Below are 26,061 nucleotides of genomic sequence, written 5' to 3' on the forward strand. Positions count from 1 at the left end.
TCCTGCTCCTCCCTCCCTCCTCCCTCCTCCTGCTCCTCTTCCTCCTGTTCCTCCTCCTGCTCCTCCTGCTCCTCCTCCTCCCTCCTCCTGCTCCTCTTCCTCCTGTTCCTCCTCCTCCTGCTCCTCCTCTTCCTCCTGCTCCTCCTCTTCCTCCTGCTCCTCCTCTTCCTCCTCCTGTTCCTCCTCCTCCTGTTCCACCTCCTCCTGCTCCTCCTCCTCCTCCTCCTCCTGTTCCTCCTCCTCCTCTTCCTCCTCTGTTCTAAGCCCTGAGCACCTCAGGCCCTGCACCAAGGCACAAATGGAAGCTCCGGGCTTCTTCAGAGCGGTGTTGAGTCACCCGTTGTCCCTTTGCTGATGTGCGGCCGAGGGGAGTCAGGGTAAGCTAAGGAACACACGGCTCGTGGCTTCCTCACCCCTGCATGTGCTCCGCCCTGCCACAGGCCTCCACCGAAATAGATGCCATCAACCTGGAGAAGAAGTGCATCCTGCAGCAGTGGGCCACCAGCCTGGTGGGCATGAAGCACCGCGACGAGGCACACAGGGCCATCCTGGAGGCACTGAGGTACAGCCCGGGCTGCCGCCCTCTGTGGCACCACGGCTCAGGGTGACGGGGCTGGGGGCTGCATGGGAACCAGGACGTGTGCAGCAGGACCCCCATTCCCACCTCTCCCAGGTCCCCCGATCCCTAGGGGCAAAGGGGCCCACCTGGAGCCCTGTGGTGGCTTCGGCCTCCCGAAGATCCCTTCCGCCTGCGCACTGAGGTCTCCTGGCAGGACCAAGGGAGGGAAGAGAAAGGGGTGCCCGTCTCCAGGAGACAAAGGTGTGACCCGCCTTTGTGACTGCTCTCTCTGAGGGCCGTGTCCCACCTGAAATCCGGTTTTGATTCCCAGCAAGTGGGGGGAAGATGCTCCTGTGTGCTCTCTCCAGTTGTAACCTGGGCTCCAACTTTCGGTGCTCCTGCCTCAGCCCTGCAGGGGTTATAGGCATATACCACTGCCCAGCCCTAATTTGTTTCTCGGTCTTTTGGGGGGTTTGTCGTTTTTGCTTTGTTTGGTTTTGTTCTGAGACGAGGTCTCACCATGTCGCCAGTTCCCATGAAACGGACCTCTGCTGGTGTCACCAAAGAAGGTTGTGACAGGCACAGCCCCACCAGCAGGGTTTCAAAGTTGCGAAAACTCCGTCTTGTCACACATCAGAATCGTGCCAGTTGGGTTGACCAGAAAGGTATCACCTTGTGTTTTAAGACACATGTGCCGCATATGGAGTGAATACGTTAGCAACACGTGCACACACACACACACACACCAACAAAAGCTCTGATTTGGCCTGCAGCCATGGTGCCGAGGCCCTGTATCAGTGAGGTCCATCTTCGGAAAGTGCGGACCAGGGAAGGTGCTGTGAGAATTGCACACCATGGCCGCAGAGCGTGCCCCCTGGCTCGGAGCTGTTTTGCCATTGTGCTGAGAATGCCTCTGTCTGAGGGGACAGTCGCAGGAACCGGGCTCAGCAGAAGGCAGCACGGGAACGACATGCCAGCCCCTGGCAGGAGTAAACACCGAGGGAGCAGATGCCATTCTCACATCCACCAGTTCTCAGCCCCCTGTGGGTGGACGATGACAGCAGTGCCAAGGCCCCGCCCTGCTGTCTCACAGGCAAGAGGCAGCTGCCCCGGGAGCCCTTGGTGGCCTTTTCCATTCGGCCCCTACCCCAGCCCTTTCCGATCCCATGGCATTTGTTCAGAAATGATCATTTACTTCCAGCCAAAACCCACATGTTCTCTCTCCAGTGTGTCTCTCGGTCTTATTTCAAGACAGTTTATCCTCCAGAAAAGGAGCCTCTACCCGTAGACTAGGGTTGAAATATTGGGGTTAAGGTATTGGTTCATGGCCTGTTAGGAACCCAGTGGCACAGAGGAAGGTAAGTGGTGGGCAGAGAAGTGAAGCTTCATCTGTATTTACTCTTGCTCCCACCTGGGCTCCACCTGCTACCAGATCAACAGCAGCATTGGAGTCTTAGGGCAGTACAGACCCTGCTGTGGACTGTGCATGTGAGGGCTCTAGGCTGTGTGCTCCCTATAGGAAACTCGTGCCTAATGATGTGAGATGGAGCTGAGGCAGAGAGGCTAGTGCTGGGGAGGGGCTGCAAAGACAGTCACATTAACAGAAAGGTTTGACAGCGCAGAGCACATAGCGCAGCAAGTGCTGGCAGACTCACATCGAAACCTTCTCAGTGAGTGGCAAGTTACAGGCTGCATCTGGTGGCAGGCTTGAAGGCAGAATCCAACACTTATTTTAGCCTTCCTATGGCCTGCCCATTCTTTTCTTTACTACTTCCATTAGCACCTCTGTCCTGTATTCCTCACTTGTCCCCATTCCAGTGGTGGTAATATCACAAGCTCACCTTCACCAAAATGAGTAAAACATAGATGTCACTAGAGACCTTTGAAAGTGAGGAAAGACCCACCGATGAGACAGTGGAAGATGCTAAGACTGCCAACAAAGAGAAAGCTGCTGAAAGGAAATATCAAGAGCCCATTTAAACCATGGGTTCATTTCAACAGGTGATTCACATTCCCCAAGCCCATTTTCTATAATACGTGGGGACCAGTGAAGCCATAAATGCTTCAAAACTGCTTCACCTCATGGAGACCGGGCATCCTGCCTTAACAGACAAGGCTTTCAAGTCTTTCATTAAGAAAATAATGTGAACATGAAGAGCAGATGCAATTATTGGTAGCCATCCATCACTTTATCAAATCCATCTGCACCGGGAGCATCATTCTTAGTGGCTGCCCACATTGCTAATGCTCAGAAGCCCTTTACTACCGGTAAAGAGTTGATCCTGCCTGCTGCTAAGGACATTTATTGTGAGCTTTCAGGAGAGGATGCAGTTCAAAAGGCGGCATGTGTTCCTCGTTTAGGTAGCACCAGAACTAGATGAAGTGATGAAATAGCAGAAGGTACTGAGGCACAGTTGTTTGAGAGGAATCGTGAGTCACCATGGTACTCAATCCAGGCCGAGGAGACTACTGCTCTTGACTCTGCAGCAAGACAACAATGATATATTTCTCAGGAGGATGTGCTGAGGTTGTACAATGTGAACTTTTGTTGCCCGTCAACGCCACAGCTGCAGAGCCGTTCAAGCATTGAATGGTCACACATCAGAAACACTGAATTGGTCATCTGTGTCAATATATGCATAGAGGGAGCAGCTGCTATGACTGGATGTCTCATGGTTTTACTTCTTGGGTCAAGGAGGTCCCATCTGAGTGAGTCTACACCTTGTGTCATCCACTGGGAAGTGCTGAAAAGCGCCACCTGAACTTAAGAGTGTTCTGCAGGGTGTGAGTAAAACTATTTGCCACATTAAGGCACAAGCCCTTCACATCTGTCGGTGCAGCTCTGAGGGGAGATGGTGCAGAGCTCACACATCTTCTCTTACACACACAAGCGAGGTGGCTTCTAAAGATCAACCTCTGGCCAGAGCTTTAGTGTTATGAGAGCTGTTGCAGAGATTTCTTTAAAAACAAAAAAAACAAAAAAACAGTCATCACTGGCAGCACATCTCATTGACACAGAATGGGTCTCAAACCCACTTACTCGGGTGACATTCCACTGCTCGATGAGTTCAGTCTGTCACTTCAGGGGAGAGTGACAGTTGTGTTCAAGTTTGTAGATGAGATGGCTGTACTTGAAGCTAAACTGGCATTATTGCAGGGGTGGCAAGTGAACACTGGACATTTTGAATAATGTTTCAAACAATAGCAGAAATTTTGAAAGAGACTGGGCCAGAACCCTCTTTCTCCTGGCTGGTGCATGATCCTCTAACTTCAAAGGAGTTTGACCATCACCTCCCAACCTGAGAAGACCTCTACACTGGGCAGGAATGGGCCCAGGACTCATTTGTGAATAGCACTCTGTGCTAGAAGAGGATCAACTGCTTCAGACTGCAGACGACGCTGGCCTTAAAAGACAACTTCAGATCTCCTTATATCCTGGAGATTTGGGTTAACATCAAGGCAGGATATTCTGGGGTTGCCATAAAAGCCTGATTCCTTTTCCAGCATTCCATCTTTGTGAAGCAGGGCTCTCTGCAGCAATGACAGCAAAACCACGGTACGGAATACACTGTACAGCATCACTGTCTCCCTTCACCCCCCGCAATCTGGTTGCAAGAGAACAATGTGAGGGCTCCCGCTGATTCTGTAGTATGGTGAGTTAAATGATTACTTATCCTATATTATAACATATGTAATAATAATAGAAGTAAAGTGCACAATAAATGTAAGGTCCTTAAGTCATCCTGAAACCATCCCCTCCTCCCCTACCCATGGAAAAATTTCTTCCACGAAACTTGTTCTTGGTGCCAAAAGTATTGGGGACCGCTGTCCTAGAAGACATCTGATTTCCCAGTTCTTGTGTCCATGTATTTCATAATACAGTGCAAGCTTAGCTTAGAGCTACAATTAAATTATAGCATAACCATCAGTGTGGACACAATCCCATGCACCCTGGTGTAGGGAACAGGGAAGGGACGTTCCTAGAAGCTCTACAGTAGTCCTAGTCTCCCGACAGCACAAGGCCCACTAATTAACAAAGCAAAAATAGAAAAATGAGACTTAGAGAAGAAGCTGTGCTTTAGGCCGGATCAGTGCTGCTCTGGGCAGCAAAGATGAAAGAGCAGGAGTAACAACTGCAACAGATGACTCGGACAGCTGTTTGTACTGAACGGGGGTAACAGTGTAAGGGGTGAAGATTTTGTTCCCCCCAGGATGTCTCCAGCAGGTGTGGTCCTGTCCTGGAGCATCGCAGCGTCACCGGACCACTGAGGTCTTAGCTGTGACCGGAGGCCAAAATGGACCCATGTCTCTCCGTGCCACGGCTGGCCTGTAGGCAGGGGAGCTAGGCCTAATCATGACTTCAGTTGTGAAATGAATTTTCCCCCCAAATTATGTGGAATTGCTTCCGACACACTGGTAGGGAATTTCTCTAAGATGTGGCACAGGAAAAGCTCAAGTGTAAGATAGGGTGTACTACGCTGCCAGTAGTAATTATTTAAGCAGAGACAAATACATACACATACACATACACGAAACCCACCCAGACATTTAAGAAATACTGATGAGGCCTGCCTCGCGTGTGCAAGGTCCTGAGTTCTATCCCCGGTACCAAAAACAAGATGGATGGATGGATGGATGGATGGATGGATGGACGGACGGACGGATGGACGGATGGATGGAAGGATGGATAAATAGATGGATAGATAGAGAGCAATACTAATGAGCTGAGTGTGGTGGTGCATTCCTGTAGTCACTCTTTGGAAGCTGAAGCAGGAGAATCTCAGGTTCAAGTTCAATCTGGGCAACTTAGTGATTTAGTGAAACCCTGTCTCAAAATGAAAAAAAATGGTGCGTGGTGGGGAAGCTGGAGATGTAGCTCAGGGCAAAGGCCCTAGGCTCAGTATCCAGTACCACAAAAAAAAAAAAAAAAAAAAAAAAGGAAAGAAGGCAGGAGGGAAGGAAGGAAGGAAGGAAGGAAAAGAAAAAGAGAGTCATTTGGGAAAAAGGATTAAAAGACTGAAGTGGGAAAAATATGGAAGGTACACAGTGCTACTTCGGTTCATGAACTTAATTCTTTACACGATTCTGATTGCAAACCAAATTGGTCATGAACCCAGGTGAATTTTCCCATAAGGTTCAACATCACCCCATGCAGAGTTCTAGAATGGAAGCAAAATTTTGCCGAATGTTTCTGACCCGACTGAGGGCACGTGCACCAAATTGTTCGCCGGTAGAAGCGTTTGTGAACTGAAGTCCCCCTGAATTCTAGTCCAGGTAGAAAGTACAATAAGAACTTAGTTGAAGGATCAGATACTATTATTGGAGAAAGGAATATTTTGGGACGGTGGGGCTTCTCGGAATGAAAAGGAGATATGTCTCACATGCAAACAAACATTCAGATTCTCCTATCCACCGTTGCATTTTAAAACTTGGCGTTAATTATAGGTATTTCCATAGCAGCATGCTGAGGGGAAGGAGTTAAAATGAGCCCTCCCAGCTGTCCCCAGCCATACTTGTTGGCTTTGGCGAATCACTTAAATGTCCTGAGCTCAGCGTCCTCCCCTGTGAGACCGGGTGATATTTCTTTCTAGGTTAAGGAAGGTGTGCAGATGAAAGCCCCAGTGTAACGCCTGACCCTCGTTTCACTTTCCTGGTGCCCCTAATCATGGCATTGGAGTGTGAAATGGGCTTTCAGTAGATAGTGCTTCTATTGATACATTCAAAAACCACACTCAAGATCTGGCTACTGGTAAGAGTTCATTTCCTAATTCACATGTTTCCCTGCCAAGACCACTTAGTATCTTTGTTTTTTTGTATTTTTTTTTTTCTCTTCACTGGGGCATGATTCCCAACCCCCACAAGTTAAAGTTTATTTCGGCTCATAGTGTGAAGAGGTTCCAGTCCATGGTTGGCAGGGCAGCAAGGCCGGGGGACCTGGCAGACAGGAAGCCGAGAGAAAGAAATCAGGAAAGCAAGGAGGGAGATAGAGCCTTCCAGGCCACAAACCCAGGGACCACCTCCTCCGACCAGACCTACCTCTGAAAATCACTTTTAGCTGTACACCCACCGGTGGACTGATCTGCGTCCCCGGTCAGCTCCCCAAAGGCCCGACTAGGAGTGCATGAGGCTTTGGGCGACACCTGGGCACAGCTCATCACAGTGAGCTTCCTCCGAGTGGGGCCTGCCGCCTTCCTGGGTCTCTGGCATCCAGCACATGACGGGCTTTGCCGTCTGTCTCCACAGGGAATGTGAGCATCGAGCTAAGTCCATGGATGGCGAGATCGAAGCCTATAAGAAGTCCATCATAAAGGAGGAAGAGAAGAATGAGAAGCTGGCCAGTATCCTGAACCGGGCCGAGACGGAAGCCAGCCTGATGCAGAAACTGACTGCACAGTGCCTGGCCAAGCAGGAGGCCCTGCAGGACGAGTTCAACACCTACCACCTCACCCTGCAGAACACGGAGGACGCCCTGAGCAGGGGGCTCCAGGTGCGCCGCGCTCCCCTCCCCTCGGGCCAGTGCTGGTGGCTCACCCTCGGTGGCCCCCCAGGAATGTCCTGCCTGTGGCTCTTCCTCCGCAGGAGCACACGGTGGCCACGAACGACCTGCAGGCCATCCGCCAGGCCATCCGCCACGAGCAGGACCTGCGCCACAAGCTGGACGCCTCCATCGTCAGCAAGCTGCAGGAGCACATGACCTCCAACAAGATGACCAAATACTCCCACAAGCTCCTCCTGAAGCTCCAGAAGGAGAAAACCAACATGGTAGGCCGGGCCCCGCTGGGGACGGGCACGCGGTGGGCACCGCCGCCTAAGCCACTGGAGCACCAGAGGCAGGAAGAGGACAGCAGGACAGCTCTAGCCCCCTTCTTTAAATGCTGCTCCCTGTGTCTCCTTCTGGATCTTCTTCTGTCGCACACATAGCGCACACTCATTCTCACGCCGCAGATACAGGTGTGCAGACACACCTTTGCCCCTTTGCACACATGAGCAAACAACACCCATCCACACTTGCCAACGTGCCCACACTCAAACTCCCGCAGACACACGCTGCACACCTCAGACAACATCAGACTCATCAGGTGATTTGAATCCATTTTCTAACAGTTTTACAGAGAGAAAAGTACACAAATATTAAATGTGGGAGTCACTGAATTTTTCTCTGCTTAGGTGTTTTGTTTTGTTTTGTTTTGTGATACTGGAGATTCAACTCAAGGCCTTTACACTGAGCTACATGTCCAGCCCTGTTTTAAAAAACAATTTTATTTTTTTTCCCCCTGAGGCAGGACCTTGCTAAGTTACTCAGGCTGGGCTCCAACTTTGGATCTTTAGATTTGAACTTTGGATTTCAGGCACACCCCACCATGCCTAGCTGTACATCGAGGTCAATTGGGTCTCAAGCGACCCCCCTCAGGACCCTACCACTGTCGTGTTAGCACAGCCACATGCCTGGCCCTCTGTACCTGAAAGCTCCCAGAGGGTCACACCTACTGCCCATGAAGATGTGTGCAGATGCCCAGGGGAGGGCCAGAGGCAGGGCTCCCCAGTTAAACAGGATGTGCATCCATTGCATACAGATTAGAAGCCACGGTTAAGTGTTTCCCACAGTGCTGTCTAGACCAGAGATATTTACTACAGATGGCTCACATAAGGCTAGGGTCTTGTTCTCCTCGGCCTGGGACATCAGCCGGGAGCCCTGTTAGGAACCATTAAAGACTGGAGTCAGCATCCAGCAGTAACTGTGGCTGCTCCATATACCTTGTCGTGGATCCTGCAGAGTAGTGTACAGCTGTTAGAGATCACATAGCATAGAGCTTAAGACATGATTTATCAAAGTTAAAAGCAGGTTACAATCTCTAACCCCACAACGTGTGCTACTACAGACTTTTATTTGCTTTTTTGTTTTTTAGAGACAGGGTCTCACTATGTAGTTGAGACTGACCTGGAACTCACTATGAAGCCCAGGCCGGTCTCGAACTCACAGCGATCCTCCTGCCTCAGCCTCCCAAGTGCTGGGACTATAGGCCTGTGCGTGCCGCCATGCCTGGCTTTTTCCCCCCACTTTTCCAATTGGCCATACAGATTAATGAGTTTTATTTTGGCAGATTCATACATGCACATAACATACTTTGATCATTTTCACCCCTGCCACCCCTCTTGCCCTGCCCTACCCCGTAGTTTCACATTTTGGGGAAGTCTAGATGTGTGTGATATCTTTTGATCATATCTGTGCCCGTTACCCACCCTGACGCTCCCTTCCCCTCCCCCTTCTTCCATTCCTCTTGACTAATAATAATCTCCCTTCTACTTTCTTGTCCTGTCTTTTAGATTCCACATATTTGAGGGAACGTGTGATATTTGTCTGATTTTGGCTTATTTTGCTCAACATCATGGTCTCCAGATCCATCCATTTTTCTGCAGATGATAGAATTTTGTTCTCCCTCATGTGACTGGATAATACTCCATTGTGAAATCCCATATACCACATTTTCTTTATCCATGCACCTACTGATGGGCATCTGGGCTGTTTCCATTATCTTGACTCTTGCAGATTATGCCAGAGTGAACCTCAGTGTGCAGGTGTCCCCAGCATGCTGACTTCAGTTGCTTTCGGTGTACACCAAGGAAGAGTACAGCTAGGTTGTGTGGCACTATTTTTAGGTTTCTGAGGAATCTCTGCACTGGTTTTCATACTAGTGGTACTAGTTTATATTCCCGCCAGCAAGTATGGAAGGGTTCCTTTTCCCTTGTCCTCGCCAGCGTGCGTGCGTGTGTGTTCTTGGGTACAACCCTTCTGACTGAAATGAGATGGAATCTCAATATAGTTTTGCTTTGCATTTCCCTAACAGCTAACGATGTTAAACATCTTTTCATGCACTTATTTTCCTTTTGTACTCCCTCTTTTGAGAAGAGTCTGTTCGATTCATTTGTCCGTTTACTCACGGGTCTGTTTGATTCTTGGTATGAAGTTTTGGGGGCCTTTCTATGTTCTAGATATTAATTCTCTGTCAGAAGGGAAGCTGGCAAACGTTTTGCCCCTCTGTCACTTGTCTCTTCCCTCTGTTCGGCGTTCTCTTGCTGTGCAGAAACGTTTCGTAGTAATTGGATGCCGTCCCATTTACGGATTCCTCTCATTATTTCCCGTGCTGCTGGCGTCCCATCCAGGAAGCCTCGGCCTGTGCCCGTGGCTCTGCTTTCTTTTAGCAGTTTCAGAGTTTCAGGTCATCTACTGGATCTTTGATCCATTTTGAACTGATTTTTGTACAAGGTGAGAGATAGGGATCTAGTTTCAGTCTTCTACCAGTGGACGTCGCTCCACCAGCACCATCTGTCAGCAAGGCCGTCCTTTCTCCAACATATTTTGGCTCTTTTGTAAAGAATCAGAAGCTGTACTTGTGTGGGTTTGTGTCTGTGACATCTGTTCTGCCCCCTTGGCCTATGTATTTTCCACCTAGTACCATGACGTTTTTGTTACTATGGATTGACATCTGGTATCATGATACCTCTAGCTAGCCTGGGTCTTTTGTGCACTCTTTTTGTGTATGTGTGCCAGGAATTTAACTCAGGTCACTGCGCTTGTGAGGCAGGCCGCGGAACCACTGAACTAAACCCGCAGCCCAGGTCTTCTGTGTTTCCATGTGAATTTTGATTGTTTTTTTCTAGTTCTGTGAAGAATAGTATTGGTTGCTGGGGATTTAGCTCAGCAGTTTGGAGGCCTGCCTTGCAAGCGCAAGGACCTGAGTTCAATCCCCGGTACCAAAAAAAAAAAAGAGAATACTATTGGTTTTTAAATTTTTTTAATTTAAAATTTTTTTCTTGGTACGTGTTTCCTACATGTGATGTTCACACTCGGGGAGTTAGGTACGTGTACTTCACATATCTTATTTCTTTGTATTCCCTTCCCCTCAATACCCTTCTCCCTCTGTCTGTAGATCCCCTTCCTGTGGGTAGTTGGTACATGTACATGACACATCTTAAATCTTTTTGTGTCCCCTTCCCCTCCCCGATTCTCCCACCTTTGGTCTCTTTTCTTCTTCCCATTTGCATAAGATCTGTCTTCCTGTTTCCTTTTATCAGTCTTTTATTTTGTTCTTCACTTTGTGCTTTGAATTACTCACATGAGAGAAACCATACAGCATTTAAGCTTGTGTGCCTGATTTATTTCACGAACATGTTTTTGAGGTGCACCCTTTTTCCTACAAATGTTTCAAATTTATCTTTTTTTATAGCTGAGTATTTTTCCATTATGTATAGATACCACATTCTTTATCCATTATCTTGATGGACATATAGATGGCTTCCAAGATTTAGCTATTATGAATTGTGCTGCTATAAACATTGGTATGCATGTATTACTGTAATATGATGTCTTTAACTCTCCCAGGCGTTTATAAATTTTCTGTGCTTTCTTATATGATTGATGTCTAGTTTCAGTGGGTAATGGTTGATAGTAAGCGTGGGGTGATTTCCATTCTTTTCCACTTATTTAAGTGGGTTTGTGGGCTAGTATATGATCTATTTTGGAGAAAGTTCTGTGTTCTGCTGAGAAGAATGTATATTCTGTCGTTGTGGGTTAGAGCACTCTTTAGATAGCTATTAAATCCATTTGTTCAAAAATGTGATTCTGCTCTGATATTTCCTTGCTGAATTTTTTGTTTACTTTAGCTGTCTCTTTGTAAAAGTAGGGTATTGAGATCACCCACTATGATTATCTTGATATTTATATGATCATTTATGTACAGTAGTATTTGCTTTCTGAAATTAGATGATCCAGTATTTGGTGCATATATATTTACAAATGTTATCTGTTCTTGTTGGATTGTTCTCTTGGCTAGTATGTAGTGACCTTATTTACCTCTTCTGATCAGTTTTATCTTGAAGTTTATTTTTTCTGAGTGTAAAACTGTGGCCCCTGATTGCTTTCAGGGTCATGGTGCATGACATACTGTTTTCCATCAGTATTTTTAGTTTATGAATATCTTTTTTGATTAGATGAGTTTCTTGAGTGCAACAGTCTGTTGGGTTCTGTTCTTTGATCCAGTCTGCCAGTCTGTGTCTTTTAACTGGGGAGATGAGGCCATTAATATTGAGAGATATTATTGAAAAGTATTGACTTATTCCAATCTTTCTGTTGATGACTCCTTTAAATTAGCTTTCTTTTTTTCTTTGCTTATCTATTTGCCTTGCTTGATCTATGCATTCTATCTGAATTTTTGGCTTCGTTGGTTACATTTTCTCTGACTAGAATATTCTTGACTATTTTTTGGCGTGTCGATTTGATGTTCATGTATCTCTTGAGTTGTTTTCATGGAATGTCCTTATGTTTTCATCTCTTTTGAGAGTTTTGTAGGATATTTTAATCTGGGTTGGAAGATGTTTGCTTTTAGGGCTTGAAATACTTTACTCCCTGTTCTCCTAGCCTTTAAAGTTTGTGTGGTGAAGTCTGCTGTAATCCTAATGGGATTATACATGATATTTGGCTTTTCTTTGACAGCCCTTAAGATTCTGTCTTTCTGTTGTACATCTGAGAATTTGACTAAGGTGTGTTATAAAGAGCTTCTTTTGTCATCATAATTAGTTGGTGTCCTTCAAGCTGTATTTGGTAAGTTTTCTATTACGATTTCTATGAAAAGATTTTTTTATTCTACATTTACTGTCTTCTAGTTTCTCTCTTTCTCTAACTTCAACTAGCCTTAGGTTGGTCTCAACATTGTCTAGTACCTGTGGAATGAATGTTTCTTGTTCTATAATCGTTGTTAAGTTTCTCTGAGTATTTCATTATAGTTACATTGTGTCCTTGATTTCAGAAACCCTGTCTTCACAGTGGTCATTTCCTCATTTTTATGAATTCTATACAATTTTTTTATTTCTGGCAGTTTTGCCTGACATCTCTTCATGGAGGCTGTATCTTTGGTAAATTTGTCATTAATGGTTGGAGCCATTTTGATAAGCTCTGTCCATTACCTGTTTCTCCCATATCCCATTCCTCAGTTTGTATGATAGATCTGTGAGATTTGGGGGCATGCCCTCTCTGAACTCCCTGAGTTTCTCTACCTCTCCTTTAATGGATTCTTAAAGCTCTTCTACCCAAAGCTTGCTTTCTTCTCTTCAGTGCCCAGTGGATCTGACTTGTGAGAGTTGGAAGACCATGGAAGCCTTTGGTTGCCATGTCTTCCCTTGTTTCTGGCCAGGGAAGATGTTTGCTTTGGGGCAGGGAGTTGAGGTCAAGTGAAGTGAGGTAAGACTGCCGTCGCTATGGTCTTTCTAGCTATATTCTGCCTTACAGTGATGTGGTCATGGGCGTATTTGTCCAAAGATAGTGTTCACCCCATTTGGGTATTTAATTTAAATGGTTGGCCCCTCTCCCTGTGTTGTGAGGAGAGAATTACTACAGATTATAACAGCATCAACAGATACAGAACTACCCCACTTATATGCATTAAACCTTGCGATTGCACTTTGAGCTTGTATCGGTACCCTTGATGGTCTATAATGTATTGTTGGTAGTGATTAGCCTGCAGTGTGGAAGGGGAAGGAAGGGGAGAAAGAGAGGTATTGACAAAAGGAGTAAGTCACTGGGAGGAGAGGTACATAGGAAAAATGGGTAAAAAATTAGTCAGATTCTTTTTGAGACTCTTTTATAGTTGGAGTCAAAGATTAATTAGCATTCAGGGTTTTAGAAACTGTGGGGATGGATGAGATGGGACGTTGCAGGAAGAGGCTACAATTCGGGACTGAGGAAAGCTTCCAGGCTGTCAGAACCTGTTGGTGTATTTGTGCACCGATAATGTGGAGAAGAGGCAGGGTGAAAAAAAAAGAAAAACCAAGGGCCAGGTAAAACAAAGAAGAGCAAAAGGAAGAGGATACAGAGAACTGAAGGAGAATAGGAAAAGACAGAAAAAACAGGGGCAGCAGAATCACAGAATACAGGAAAAGAGCAGAATAGGGAAAAACTTGAAAAGCAAAAATAAGACAATAGTATTGATAGAGAAGGTAGAATTGAAGAAAAGGAATAGGGAGATGAGAAGAGAAAGAGAAAAATAACAACTGTGTCAAAACCAAAAAATTAAAAGGAAAAAGAAAAATAGCAACAACAAAAAATCTGTCAGGACCCCAGATCAAACAACTCCAGCCAGGGGCCAGGGATTTAGCTCAGTGGTGATGCCGCCTGCCTCGCTAGCACAAGGTCCCCAGTTTGATCCCCCCCTTGTACCAAACAAACAACAAATAAACACTCCAGCGAGAGAACACTCATGCAGTTCTCCCATATCCGCTGTGCTGAATGTTCTCTCAGAGAACTGTGCCCGTCTTTCCTCGGTGGTCCACCTGCAGGCAGCCACATCAGGCTCTGGTGAGGGGTGCCCACTTCTCTGAGTCCACCCCTGCATCTCTGCATTGCAGGCTGGGTGTGGGCACGGTTGACTGCAGTCTTCTGTCTCGGTCCTGCAACCCAACCTCCTCATTAATTTGGGAGGAGGACAGTATGAAATATTTTTCTGACACTGAGCTCTTATTCATCTTCTGCCAGCATCCTAGGACTCCTGCTTCTCTTTGTGCGCGGCAAATCTCCATGTTGTTGTTTCAGATATTTTGTTTTGTCACAAGCGGTTCTCCGCCCCAGTAGGTCCCATCTTTTCCTTTGCGTTCAAATCCCGAGCTTAGCCTGTCGCATGAATCCCCCTTTCCAGCCAGCAAGCGGAGTCTGGTGTGGTCCCTGGGCTTGGTTGGAGGACTTCTTGAGCCCCACTGAACGTGATGACTGCTGTTCAGGATTCCTCCTCCCTGTCTCCGGTGATGTGATCCACAGTGGGAGCCTGCAGCAGACTCAGTGGGCACCGTTTGCTGTGTTCGCCCTCTCTCGGCCTGGGGTGGGGAAGAGCACTGGAGAAGATGCTGCAGAGATGCAGTGTTGCCAGTGTTGGGGCAGCAGGGGAGAGAAGGGGCCCTGTCCCAGGGTCTGACCTCTACAGTAACACGTCCCTCCCCTCAGGCTGTCTGGGATGCTTTCAATGGCTGCTCCCTGGAGAAGCGGCGGCCAGAGCAGCGGGGACCAGCTATGGGGCATTTCGGGGTAGAGGTATCTACTACCTGCGTCTCAGAGAACCTGTATTTTCAGTGGGTCTTCTTTGAATTCTCAGCCATGACGCTGCCTCTGGTCAGCCACGTTGGACCTCTTGTCATTGGTATTTTGATGGAGATCGCGCATTGAATCTGTGTATTGCTTTTTTGCAAGGTGGCCATTTTGGCAATATTAATTCTACCGGCCCTTGAACATGGGAGTTTTTTCTGTCTTCTGGTGCTTTCCTTAATTTCTTTCTTCAGTGTTCTGAGAGGTCTTTCGTTCCCTTAGAGTGATCCCTCAGTATATTGTTCTACCTGAAGCTATTGCGAATGGAATTGTTTTCCTGAATTCTTTCAAAGTTAGTTCATTATTGGTCTATAGTAAAGCTATTGGTTTGTTGTTTTTTTGTTTTGTTTGTTTGTTTTTTGGAGGGGTACCGGTGAACAAACTCAGGCCCTTGCACTTGGCAAGGCAGGTGGCAGCACCACTGATCTAAATCTCTGGCCCAGCTATTCATTTTTTAATATTGATTTCATACCCTGCTACATTCCTGAATTCATTTACCAGCTGTAAACATCTTTTTTTTCTCAGTACCAGGGATCGAACTCAGGACCTTCACTTGTGAGATAGGCTCAGTGCCACTGAGCTGAATGCCCGGCCCTCTAAACATCTTTTGGTAGAATCTCAGGGTCTTCTAAGTGGGGGACCCTGTTACCTGCAAGCAAGGCTACTGCCTGTTTAGTAAGGAAGACCACGAGTATTACCTCTCTTTTCTTGTAAGAAGTTACCATCCTGGTTCCAGCACGCAGGCCCTGGCTAGCTCCTAGCACAGAGGGGTGGCTGTGAGCCTTGTTGCTCAGTTGTCCCTTTGAACTTTCTCCTGATGAGCATCCAGAGAGGCAAGGAGATGAGACAGCAAGCTCACTGGGCCCACCCGAGGGAAAATGTTCACCTTTCCCTTTCCTCTTCCTCACTCAGGTGACACATCTTTCCAAAATCGATGGCGACATCGCACAGACCACCCTGGACATCACCAACACCAGCTGCAGACTTGACATGCATCAGAAGACGCTGGCCGAGCTGGACCAGGAGGTGAAAAAAGTCAAAGACCTCATCACCAACAGTGAGAACGAGATCTCCCGGCGCACGATCTTGATCGAGAGGAAGCAGGGTCTCATCAATTTCCTCAACAAGCAGCTGGAGCAGATGGTTTCGGAGCTGGGGGTGAGGCCTGGGCGGGGAGAGGCAATGTGGCCTGCTCTGCTCCTGGTGGGGGCAGAGCCCCTGTCGTAGAACAGTCAGCTTTCTTGCCCTCCCTGTGTGGAGTGTGCAGACACTGTAGGCAGAGGCTCCTATGCTCTGCTAGATAATAAAGGTGGTAGGCACTGTAGGCCGGATGTCCTGGCCCAGCCTTTGCAGCCAGAAGGGAGCCACAGGCAACGGGTGCAGCAAAGGACTGGGTTGCATCCACTGAGGAGCTGGCCACTGAAATTTGCATTCGGTGTCATTTTCACCTGGCCCTGAGCAGTCCTCTGTTTTTGATTTTGTTAATGGTTTGTGGCCCAAACAGACAGCAGTGGGCTGGGTTTCACCCACTGTCCCTGATCTAAGGACAGGGGTCTGACTAACCTGAAGCTCTAACCTAAGGAAACTGCGGGTCACTGTGCCAGTGGAAGGGCAGCAATGTGAGAGCTCAGGCGGGCCCCTACACCGGACATCCCCCTTTGACTCTAAAAGCCACACAACCCAGCGGCCCCTCAGGCCTGCTGTGGTGGACAGTGTTCCAACTAGCGGGGCAGAGGCCTCACCCACAGGGACCTCTATGGCTTAGCCCTGGGTCCTCACACCTGGGAACCAATGCAGTCCCCCCTGAGAGGTAGCAGAGCCACTCAGAGTAAATGGCCTGGGCCTCTGCAGCCCCTCAGAAGGAGACCTCTGAACTCTGCGTTCTGGCCAACGTCCCTCCTAGGGGGAAGAAGTGGGGCCCCTGGAGCTGGAGATCAAGAGGCTGACCAAGCTGGCGGAAGAGCACAGCGCCAGCGTGACTCAGGCCCAGGTAACCTGGCTCCGCCTGCAGCAGGAGCTGGTCAAGGTCACGCAGGAACGTGAGGAGCAGCTGGTGTCCTTGGACGCGCTCAGGAAGGAGATCCACATCTTGGAGCAGAAGAAGCTGCGCACGGAGAGTAGGCTACGTTGTGCATCCTCTGGGGCAGGGGCCCCCAAGGCAGATGCGGCTCTGGGCTCCCACACAACAGAAACGCTCCAGCCATGCGTTTCCTAAGTACGAGGCTCGCCCAGCTGCTGGCTTGCAGCCACAGTGAGAGGTGACAACATGCACTGAACTGGTCAGAGTTCGTGGATTCGGGGCTCCCTAGAGAGGAGGATGGCACTGCCACCTCATAAACCAGAAGTGCTGATTTCAAGGCTGTGGGGCCACTGGCTGTCCCCAAGCTCAAGCCAGATGACGTCCTAGCGTCCACTACAGCCAAGCTCAGAAAACTCCTGTGTCCCCAGGGCTATCAGCCATCCTGTCCCCTTCACCCAGGCTGCATCGCAGACCTCAAAGTCTGCCCACCTGCCAGGGTTCAAGGCACTGGGCCTGTCCTGCCTAGGCCGCCCATGTGCCAGCTGCTGAGATGTCCTGGGTCAGAGATCCAGGCAGGCCCGCTCTGCTTGGCCACTTCTCAGAGGCCTGGCTGCCCTGCTGCCCTGCTTTGGGGTCCCTTGGCCAGCTTGGTGGACAGTGGAGGGTACACATGACTCACAGAGATGTCAGTGGGATGCAGCTGTGGGAAGGCCAGAGCTGAACAAAACACCAAGCGTGGTTACAGGGTGAGATCTGTCGGGAGGAGTGAGGGCAACAGAGCAGGGTGTGGGTGACCAAGCGTTGGGGTGCTCAGGAGCCCCAGTGGTGGGAAGGGTGGCAGGAGAGGCAGAGAACCTTGGAGCCTGGCAGACTACATGCATTAGGTGTCCTTCTCCTGTCTCGATGTCAAGAATATCCGTCACGTTGTGCCCTGCCCTGAGCCTGGCTGTCTCACAGACTGGAGGCGCCCCCACCTCAGGCAGTGGAGCCCCACCCTCCCACTCGCATCACGCTCGCCTTCCCACACTTACTGCGCCCTCAGCCAGGGTCCTCAAGGGTCCCTCGAAGGCCCAGGCGTTGGCAGAGTAGCACCAGGAAGAGACCCCTGTCCTGCCTTCTGGCCCAGCACAGGTGCAACTCAGCGGGGGCCCCAAGAAGGACCAGGGGTGGAAAGGGAGAAGCAAACCCTGGCCCCTCTTGCGGGCTTCATTTCTGCTGCCTTAGCAAGGACCCTGCCTCCACTCTCTGCACAGACAAGATCGAGCAGGTGAAGAGGGATCGGAAGGAGATTGACCGGCACATGAAGGACCTGGACCAGGACCTGAAGAAGCTCAACGTGCTGTTGAGCAAGAACCGTTGCAACTCGGAGGAACTGCAGCACAGCAACGTGGTGGCCGAAACAGAGTTTGTGCGTGGACTGAAGGTCAGCTCGCCCCGCCCAGAGCAGGTCCCCGTGACACGGGCCGGGAGACGTGTGTCCTTGATTTGGGCTGCAGCTCTTCCATCTGTGATGGAAACTGGGTGCCACAGCCCCAGTGTCCATGGTCCCAGGTCCTCCCCACAGCTCTCCTGCTCTTGCCCTGCAGGATGCAGAGAGGGAGACCATTGAGATGCAGGAGAAATTGAACCAGCTTTCTGAGGAGAAGGCCTCCCTCCTCAACAGCCTGGTGGAGGCAGAGTGAGTCTTGGGTGCTGCCCTTCGTCTGCTCTAAATGTCACCGCCCCTGCAGTGCATCCGTGGGTGTGGCCACCATTCATTAGGACCACTGAGGGTGGCTCTGAGTCAGCCTTCAAAGATCCCAGAAGATCCACAGAAAGCCAACTCGGGCATCTGGTCTACCACCGTTGGTGGCAGCCCTCCAGTTACCACTGGAAATCGAGTGGCTTTTTTAGACATAAATTTGTTAAAATGTATATTATTTTTATGGTGCCTGATTATCAAACACCCAACCCTAAGCATCTTAACTGTAACAAGAAGGAAGGGGAAAACATAGGATTCTAACTCTCTTCCTTTTCCAGAAAAACACTGTGTAGGTATATTTCTTTCTTCTTGTGTTCTTAGCAAACCATTCCCCTTTGAAGCTGTCTTTGTGGCTGTCTTTCCATGCACTGCATGTGGGTCTACATTTCCAGTTGGAATGGTCGCTGGGTCCAGGCCTTGTGGGTGCACTTCAATTTATACAACACACTTGGAGGGAGTGGACCCCAAAGGGATTGTCCCTTCCTTGATAGAATCCATGCCTAAAACTGTCCGGGACCAGCCGGGCATGGTGGTGCCCACCTGTAATCCCAGCACTTAGGAGGCTGAGGCAGGAGGATCGCTGTGAGCCTGTGACCAGCCTGGGCTACATAGTGAGTTCCAGGTCAGTCTCAACTACATAGTGAGACCCTGCCTCAAAAAACAAAACAAAACAAATACATCTGGGACCAATGCTTTTGGTGTATGCCTTTGGTGACATTTTAATACAAAGACAACAAAATATACAGTGAATGTTTACATTTTTAAATTTATAACAGTAAATGACACATTGCCAGGATTCCCCTGAAAACACTCCTCGCTGTAGATACGTTTGTGCCATCATTCCTGCCATTTTTTGAAGCAGTTCTGGAGCCCTCTTTCCTGAGTACCTTCACAAGGTCTGGTCGAAACTATGGTGGCAGTGAGTGCCGCTGCTGAGCACCGTCGCACAGAAAGGTGAGCTCCTGACAACCCCCTGGTGTGTCCCTGTCTCCTGTATCCCCTGGATGTGGCATCCTGTGGCTTCCGGCTGCTTCCCAGGACCAAAATGACTGTGAAAGGTAACCATTTTTAATTCAGAGGACCTCGAGGCAGCCACAACACCACAACTAAAGACACTCACCAAAGAGGACTTCCAGACCTGCTTCAGAAAGTGCAAAGAACAACAGGGGTCGTCGTGTGCGAATTGAGAGGGAGCCTCTTCAGGGGTGTTATTGGCCATGTGTCTTACTGTAATAAATTTTTGAAAATTTAAACTCACCACATCTTTTTATCACACCTCCTAGCTTTCAGCCATAGATGTGTTCGGGTCTTTACTTCTGAAGTCGACTTCCCTCAGTCGTATTTCCTTTCTCGGCTCCTGACGTTATATATTCGTGTTTCCTCATCTCTCAGTGTCTCTTCCCAGCCTTATCATCTCTCCTCCTCTTCTGCCCCTTCCTCCTCCTTGCCTCTCTTCCTGTGCACCCGATGTGTGTGTATGTTAAGTGTTGACAAAGCTTTTCTGCAAGGAGCCACAGAGTAAATTCTCAGAGTCATAAGCTTCTCGGTCTCTGCGGTACCAGCTCAGAGGCTGGGTGAGGCCCTGGAAGAAAAGCGAGCTCTGACTCTACCTGTCTCACCTCTCCAGACACCAGATCATGCTTTGGGAGAAAAAAATCCAACTGGCGAAAGAGATGCGCGCCTTGGTGGATTCAGACACCAGCCAGACGGAAATCCGCGCCATGAAGGCCGAGATCCACAGGATGAAGGTATGGATGGGGCCTGGTGGGGCCTGGTGGGGCTTGGGGATCAGGCTCCTGAGGCCGCCCTGGCCGGCGGACAACAGATGCGTCCTGAGACGACCCTCCCCCTGCAGGGCTGCAGGCACAGTGCCACTGACCCGGCCTTCACATCAGGGTCTGTCTGTCCCTACGGCACGGAAGCAGTGACTGTGTCACGAGACTCTCAGTCACAGGTCACACACAGTGGTACGCGCATTATTTCACAACACACCTTTATCCTCACTCCTAGCAACCAAGGCACTCTGATATTTGCAAACTGGGTGTGGCGACACATGCCTGGCAGCCCAGCACTCTTAGAGGCTGAGACAGGAGGACTGCAATTTCAGACCCTGCCTAGACAACTTGGCAGAACTCTGTCACAAAATAGAAAGTACTGGGGACATAGTTCAGTGACAGAGGTCTTGCTCACCACGCGTGAGACCCCAGGTTCAAGTCCCAGCAACATACACACACACACACACACACACACACACGATGCGGGCTGTGACACCACATTTCACAACCCCCCACGGAGGGTCAGGAAGAGCCTCATACAATGACAGGATTCAGAAAGACACCTCCATCCCGTCCCTCATGTAGTGAGACTGTGGGGACCTACTTGTCTTGCTGCTGCCTGAGACACACTTCTGTCCAGAGGTCCCCACTACATTGCACTTTGTGCGATCCTGCACCTGTCTTCATCCATCCTTCTCTGGGTAGCTTCTGCCTCACGAATGGTTCTCATATGCTGGGATGGCTTTGTCCAAAACAGTGAGCCCCAAGAGGAATCTGTAAGGAATACTCAGAAATATGGTTGAATGTTTACATTTTTTAAATGTATTACAAGGGCCAGGGATTTAGCTCAGTGGTGCCACCACCTGCCTCAAAAGCACAAGGTCCTGAGTTAGATCTCCAGTACCGAAAGAAAAAAAAAATCTGTTACAGTACAAGACACACTGCCATTAATTCACCTCTTGAAATACTCCCTTCAACTCAAATACATTTATCTCATCATCCTTGCCACTTTCTGAAGACGTTCCGGAGTCCTTCTTCCTGAATGTCTTTACAAGTTGTGATCAAAAATACAGTAAATGTTGCTGCCAAGTGCCGTCCAAAGGCAAAGCAGGCTTGTAAAAGGTAAAAACATTATAACGCGTCCTCACCTACCTTAGGTACCATTCTGGCGTGGTACAACTTCTGGTCCTTCATCAAAGTCAAAATGACCATCAAAGGTTTGAATCCATTCAGAACAAGGCAGCCACAACAGACGATGAAAGACTCTCACAAAAGAGGACTTCCAGACCTGCTTCAGAAAGTGGCAAGGATGATGGGCTGAGTGTATTCCGTGCCTGCTGCCCAGCCTCCTCACTGTGTCCCTGCCAGTCCTGTGGAGAATGGTGCCGGCAGGGGACAGGCTGTGGGATGAGGCGGCAGATAGCAGTACAGCTGGCATCCTGGGCCCACCCAGTCCCTCTGACCTGTGTCCCCAGGTCAAGCACGGGCAGCTGCTAAAACAGCAGGAGAAGATGATCCGGGACATGGAGATGGTGGTGGCTCGCAGACAGACCATCATGACCCAGGCCGAGGGGCAGAGCAAGCTGGACAAGAAGGCTCTCACCCGGACCAAATTCCACCACACGCAGATCGAGCTACAGCGGAAAATCAAGGAAACCCACAAGGTGAGCAGCAGCGAGAAAATGCAGGGTTTACATGGCCCTTTTCTACCTCTACGAACCAGAGAATGTTCTAGAAGGGTGCTCCTGACCCAGCTCCACCTCTGCTCTTGGGGCTGGGCATCACGATGTTCTTCTCCCCCTCAGTTTTGGTCAGCATACCCCTGGGTTGGCCCGAGGACACTTCCTCCCCCTTGCCACGTCAAGCGGTGTCCTAGGGCCTTGGGCTGTGGTCACACTCTGGCTCCCACCAGCTAGTCCCCACGGCCAAGTCTTCTCTGCCCCTCATTCCCTCGGGCTGCAGTCGGGCGGATGCGACACAGCTGTGACAGAGGCATGGGGGTGGCGGGGACAAGGATGCTAGCTTTGGGACCGGGCAAGCCCATCTGCACTGCCCAGTCACAGAAGCCACCCATCCTCTGGGCTGTGACCACCCTCCGTGAGGGGACGTGTGACCAGTGTGCTGCATCCTGCCAGGTGAAGATGTGGCCATCAATGTGGCCTGAGCACTGCAGGGACCTCCTGAGTCCCTTACCTGGTGCCATCCTAGGCCTGTCCCTGGAAGTTTGTCTGGCGTCCAGCACAGTTCTTCTGGGGCCTGAGGCAGCCGTGCATTTGTCTTTTGCTGAACAAAAATAGCCTCTGGAAAACACAGTGTGAGTGAGGGAGTGTCTCCTAGTCGGGGCTGGGGACAGGCTGCTGGGAATGCGGTGGGCACCCCAGAGCCTGCATCTCTCCTCCTGACCGTGTCCACTGAGCATGTGTTGTGTACCTTAGCCTGGGATGGGATTGGCCAGTGCTGCCCCCGTGCCCACTTTCCCAAGCCATCGCCAGGCGGAATCTGGGCTCGCAGTTCCCAGGTTGGCTCACGGCGGCACTGACCAGCTGTGTGGCTATGGATGCGCATGACTCCTTTCCCGGCCCACCTCTCCGGGTCTGCAGGCATAGAGGAGCAGAAACAGCCTCCCAGGGCGGTGATGGTTAAAGGCGACAGCAATAAGAATGTGGCCCCAAAGGTCCCTAGGCACTCACATGGAGGCCCCTGCGTCTCCTACTGGACCCCCCACCCTCCCTGCCCACACCCTGCCGGGCAGCCCCCAAGTCCTCCTGATCCCATGGGCCACGCCCAACACGAGCCCCTCCATGTGTGACAAACGGGGCCTTTTCCTTAGCCCGCCAGTCCCATCCCGGATTTCTGTGTCCCCAGCTCGGCTCAGAGAGCAATTGCCTTCATCTTTCTCTGGGTCCTGCCTCAGCTGCCCGACTCTGCCAGACCCTTTCTCTATAGCTCTGCTTTCCCTGATGCTGTCTGGCTGCATCCCTGCTGCCCGCTGCTGCAGACGCCTCCCGAGGTACTCTGTCCCTGAGGCTCTGCAGAGGGGTCCCCACCCCACTGGAAGCCACTGCATTCTCACACCCTTCTCCCTCACACGAGGGGTCCCACCACGCCCAGTGCATGTACAGAAGACACCTGCGGGTCCTTGGCCTGTCTGTCTGCCAAGTGACCAGGATTCAGGGAGCCACAAGTCCTATCTGTCTCCTAGGCCACTGAGCAGAGCAACCAGACCATCTTAGAACTGGAAGAGACTCAAAAGCTGCTGAGCAGCTCCCTCCTGGAGAAGCAGGAGACACTGTCTGGGATGCAGGTGGACACAGACATGCTTGACACCAGCATCAGGCAGCTCACAGTGCTCAAGCGACAAGTAAGAGTCCCATGGGGTCCCTCAAACTGAGGCTCCTGGGCTGAAGGATGTGCCACGCCCAGAAGCCAGTGTCTCCCGGACTGTTGACAGCACCACTGGTATTTATGTTTTTGTGGCCTTGTGATTGCTTCACTCAGCAGATATTAAGCACTATCAGTCCTGGGCCAGGAATTGTGGGTGCTCAGACTGCAGGACAGACAAGACAGAACCCCCTGCCCTTGCAGAGTTCCATCCCCAGGGAAGGAGGGCAGAGGGTACGCACACTAAATAAGGAAAAAGGCAAGATGCGTTAGATGGGCCTAATCCTTTGAAGAAAACTAAGCAGAGAACCCATGTTGGGGCCTCAGGGTGGAACGGGAAAGAAATTTGAGTGTGGTGCCCTGGGAAGGCTGCACTGAGAGGAGGAGGCACTGGAAGGAAGCAAGGGAGAGGTGGCCTCGGGCTGCTGGCTGGGGACAGCAGGAAAAAGAGAGTCCTGCGGGACTGCAGCAGCTTCAGGGGGAGCAGTCCTGGCTCTGGGCCTTTGTGGCGAAGGATGAGGGGAGGCAGTGGAGGGCTGTGGGCCACAGATGACCTGGGACTCTGCAGGATGCCTGGCGTGTGGGGTTGAGGGTCCGGGGTGCACACAGGAGGCTCACGGTGGCTCTTCAGGAGAGTGCTGTGCATGGACAAGGGCAGCCACCGCTCCGTATGTGTGTAATTCAGAAGCCATCTCTGTCGAATTTTCCTGCAGGCCTGGCTGTATGAGCGGAAGTCGGGGGGGCATCAGGCCTGGCCAGCTGAGACAGGAGCGTGTCCAGCATCAGGCTTGACATACAGTGGCATCAAAACTGTCTCCTTGTCTGTAATCCCAGTGCCCTGGGAGGCTGAGGCAGGAGGACCCTTAAGTTCAAGCCCAACCTGAGCAACTTAGCAACTCAGCAAGACTCGGTCTGAAAATAGAAAACAATAAAGGGCTGGGGATGTAACTCGGTGCAAAGGTCCTGAGTTCAATCCCTAGTACCACAGTAAATAAATAAGGTGGGTCCCAAAGACAAGGGAATGACGGTGACTTCAGACTACAGACTTCAATCTCCAGTTACCCCCCCCCACCCAAAGTCTCTCTGGGATGGATGAACAAGGAACGCTCCCAGCAGTGGGAATCTGGCTGTCCCTGGGATCTGGAAACTCCTCCCCTCCCTCCCCAAGATGTAGTTCTCCTCCACCCTGACACAGGGTCTCTCTCCCACCCAGAACCTTTCAGAGATCGTAACCCTACAGACGCGCCTCAAGCACCTGCAGGCCGTGGTGGACGGAAAGTACACCTTCCTGTTCCGCTCCCAGAAGTCCATGACGCTGGAGCACAAGCGGCTGGAGGGCCGGCTGGCCCTACTGAGCACCATCCTGGCCCACGTGCAGGAGGAGCACCCCCAGTTCCAGGAGGCCCTGCGCCCGATCAGCCAGAAGATCACCAGCAAGCTTGAGTCCCTGGGGCCCTCCTAGAAAACACTGGGGATCCCTCCACTTCCAGGACCCAACCCTGAAGAAGACCCCCAGAACTGTGCTTATCACCAGGGGTGGCATCTGTGTGCCCTGGGAATAACACCATTTATGGGACACAGACCGCCCCTAGGAATTATTTCTCAGCCACTCACTTTAAACCAAGTAAAATCCAGCATCTCTGACAGCTCTGGTGAGCTTTTTTCCCCTTTCCACCCGCAGGGGCATCGCCTGTGAATACAAACCCCTCACGCCCCTTGGGCCGACTCCTCCATGTAAGCGGCAGGCAGTGGTGGCTCCTCAGGGCTGGCACTGACCGGTAGGCGGACGCTGGAGGGGGCTGCATCCCTAGCCCTCTGCTATGGCACAACCCTGAGCCACCTTCCACTCTGCCACCCCGTATGCAGACCTTCAGGGGTCCCCAGGAAGCCGGGCAACGCAGCAAGGTGGGACCTGCCCCGCACCTGCCAGCCTCTCTCCTCCCACACGCTGGTTTCTTTCTGAGAGTTACCCCGTGGTTTCTCTAAGGGCGAAAGGGAAAATACTCTACAAAAGAACTTCACTTTCAAACCTTTCAAACTCTGGAGCAGAGCAAAATACCTCTTTCTGAATACGGCAGTGAGACACACTTATTCTAAAAGTGCGGAAATACAGCACTACAAAGCAGGCAGGGAGGTCGAGGACGCGCCTTCCTCGAGTTTGCCTGTCTTCATAGGCGCATTTTCCCACTGCAGGAAAACAGTCCTCGTGTCCATAAGTTTGCACAGGCGCGGGCTGTCCCAATGCCTCGCCTGTCCCCCAGGAGGAAGGGTAAGGCTCGCAGTGAGAGGAGGTTGTCTCCGGATCTGAGGTGACTGCAGCCTCTCGGCCTTTCCCACGCGCCCCCTGCCGAGTCCCACTGCCCCCGGCTGTGCCCTCGCTGGTCGTGTCCCGTCTCTGTCCCCAAAGGAACACGCAGCCACAGGCGGACAGGAGCCCCGAGATACCTGCCCGCGTCGGGG

At 50.5% G+C, this 26,061-nt stretch overlaps 1 protein-coding gene and 2 long non-coding RNA genes across 6 annotated transcripts in view; 1 reads left to right on the forward strand and 2 right to left on the reverse strand.

The window, feature by feature from the left end:
* The window catches only part of Ccdc40 (coiled-coil domain containing 40), a 51,078-nt gene extending 25,772 nt beyond the window's left edge, over nt 1-25,306 (forward strand). The window contains exons 10-21 of one of the 3 annotated variants that reach the window (XM_010618567.1): nt 441-562; nt 6,803-7,046; nt 7,139-7,321; nt 15,597-15,842; nt 16,588-16,801; nt 17,958-18,127; nt 18,291-18,382; nt 20,073-20,193; nt 21,696-21,884; nt 22,429-22,534; nt 23,086-23,230; nt 23,423-23,537. In XM_010618567.1, coding sequence (XP_010616869.1) covers nt 441-562; nt 6,803-7,046; nt 7,139-7,321; nt 15,597-15,842; nt 16,588-16,801; nt 17,958-18,127; nt 18,291-18,382; nt 20,073-20,193; nt 21,696-21,884; nt 22,429-22,534; nt 23,086-23,230; nt 23,423-23,453 — 1,863 coding nt within the window. In that variant the 3' untranslated portion in view covers nt 23,454-23,537. Of the gene's footprint in view, nt 1-440; nt 563-6,802; nt 7,047-7,138; nt 7,322-15,596; nt 15,843-16,587; nt 16,802-17,957; nt 18,128-18,290; nt 18,383-20,072; nt 20,194-21,695; nt 21,885-22,428; nt 22,535-23,085; nt 23,231-23,422; nt 23,582-24,814 lie in introns of those variants that run through there. The other 2 variants (XM_010618565.2, XM_010618568.3) reach the window with 2 other exon arrangements.
* On the reverse strand, nt 19,207-21,477 carry LOC104858380. The gene is made up of 4 exons (XR_779131.2): nt 21,373-21,477; nt 20,825-20,994; nt 19,704-20,027; nt 19,207-19,494 (listed from the first exon to the last, which is right to left on the reverse strand). It is a non-coding gene; the product is annotated as an uncharacterized LOC104858380 (long non-coding RNA).
* Nucleotides 21,522-23,157, reverse strand: LOC104858379. 2 transcript variants are annotated; one of them, XR_779129.3, is made up of 4 exons: nt 22,651-23,157; nt 22,414-22,520; nt 21,684-21,854; nt 21,522-21,590 (listed from the first exon to the last, which is right to left on the reverse strand). It is a non-coding gene; the product is annotated as an uncharacterized LOC104858379 (long non-coding RNA). The 2 variants fall into 2 exon arrangements; XR_779128.3 differs by lacking the exons at nt 21,522-21,590; nt 21,684-21,854 and adding an exon at nt 22,042-22,201.
* Nucleotides 25,307-26,061: the final 755 nt, after the last annotated feature.

The sequence above is a fragment of the Fukomys damarensis genome, unplaced genomic scaffold, assembly GCF_012274545.1.
Source record: "Fukomys damarensis isolate Sample0158 unplaced genomic scaffold, DMR_v1.0_HiC HiC_scaffold_23, whole genome shotgun sequence".
Taxonomy (NCBI): domain Eukaryota; kingdom Metazoa; phylum Chordata; class Mammalia; order Rodentia; family Bathyergidae; genus Fukomys; species Fukomys damarensis.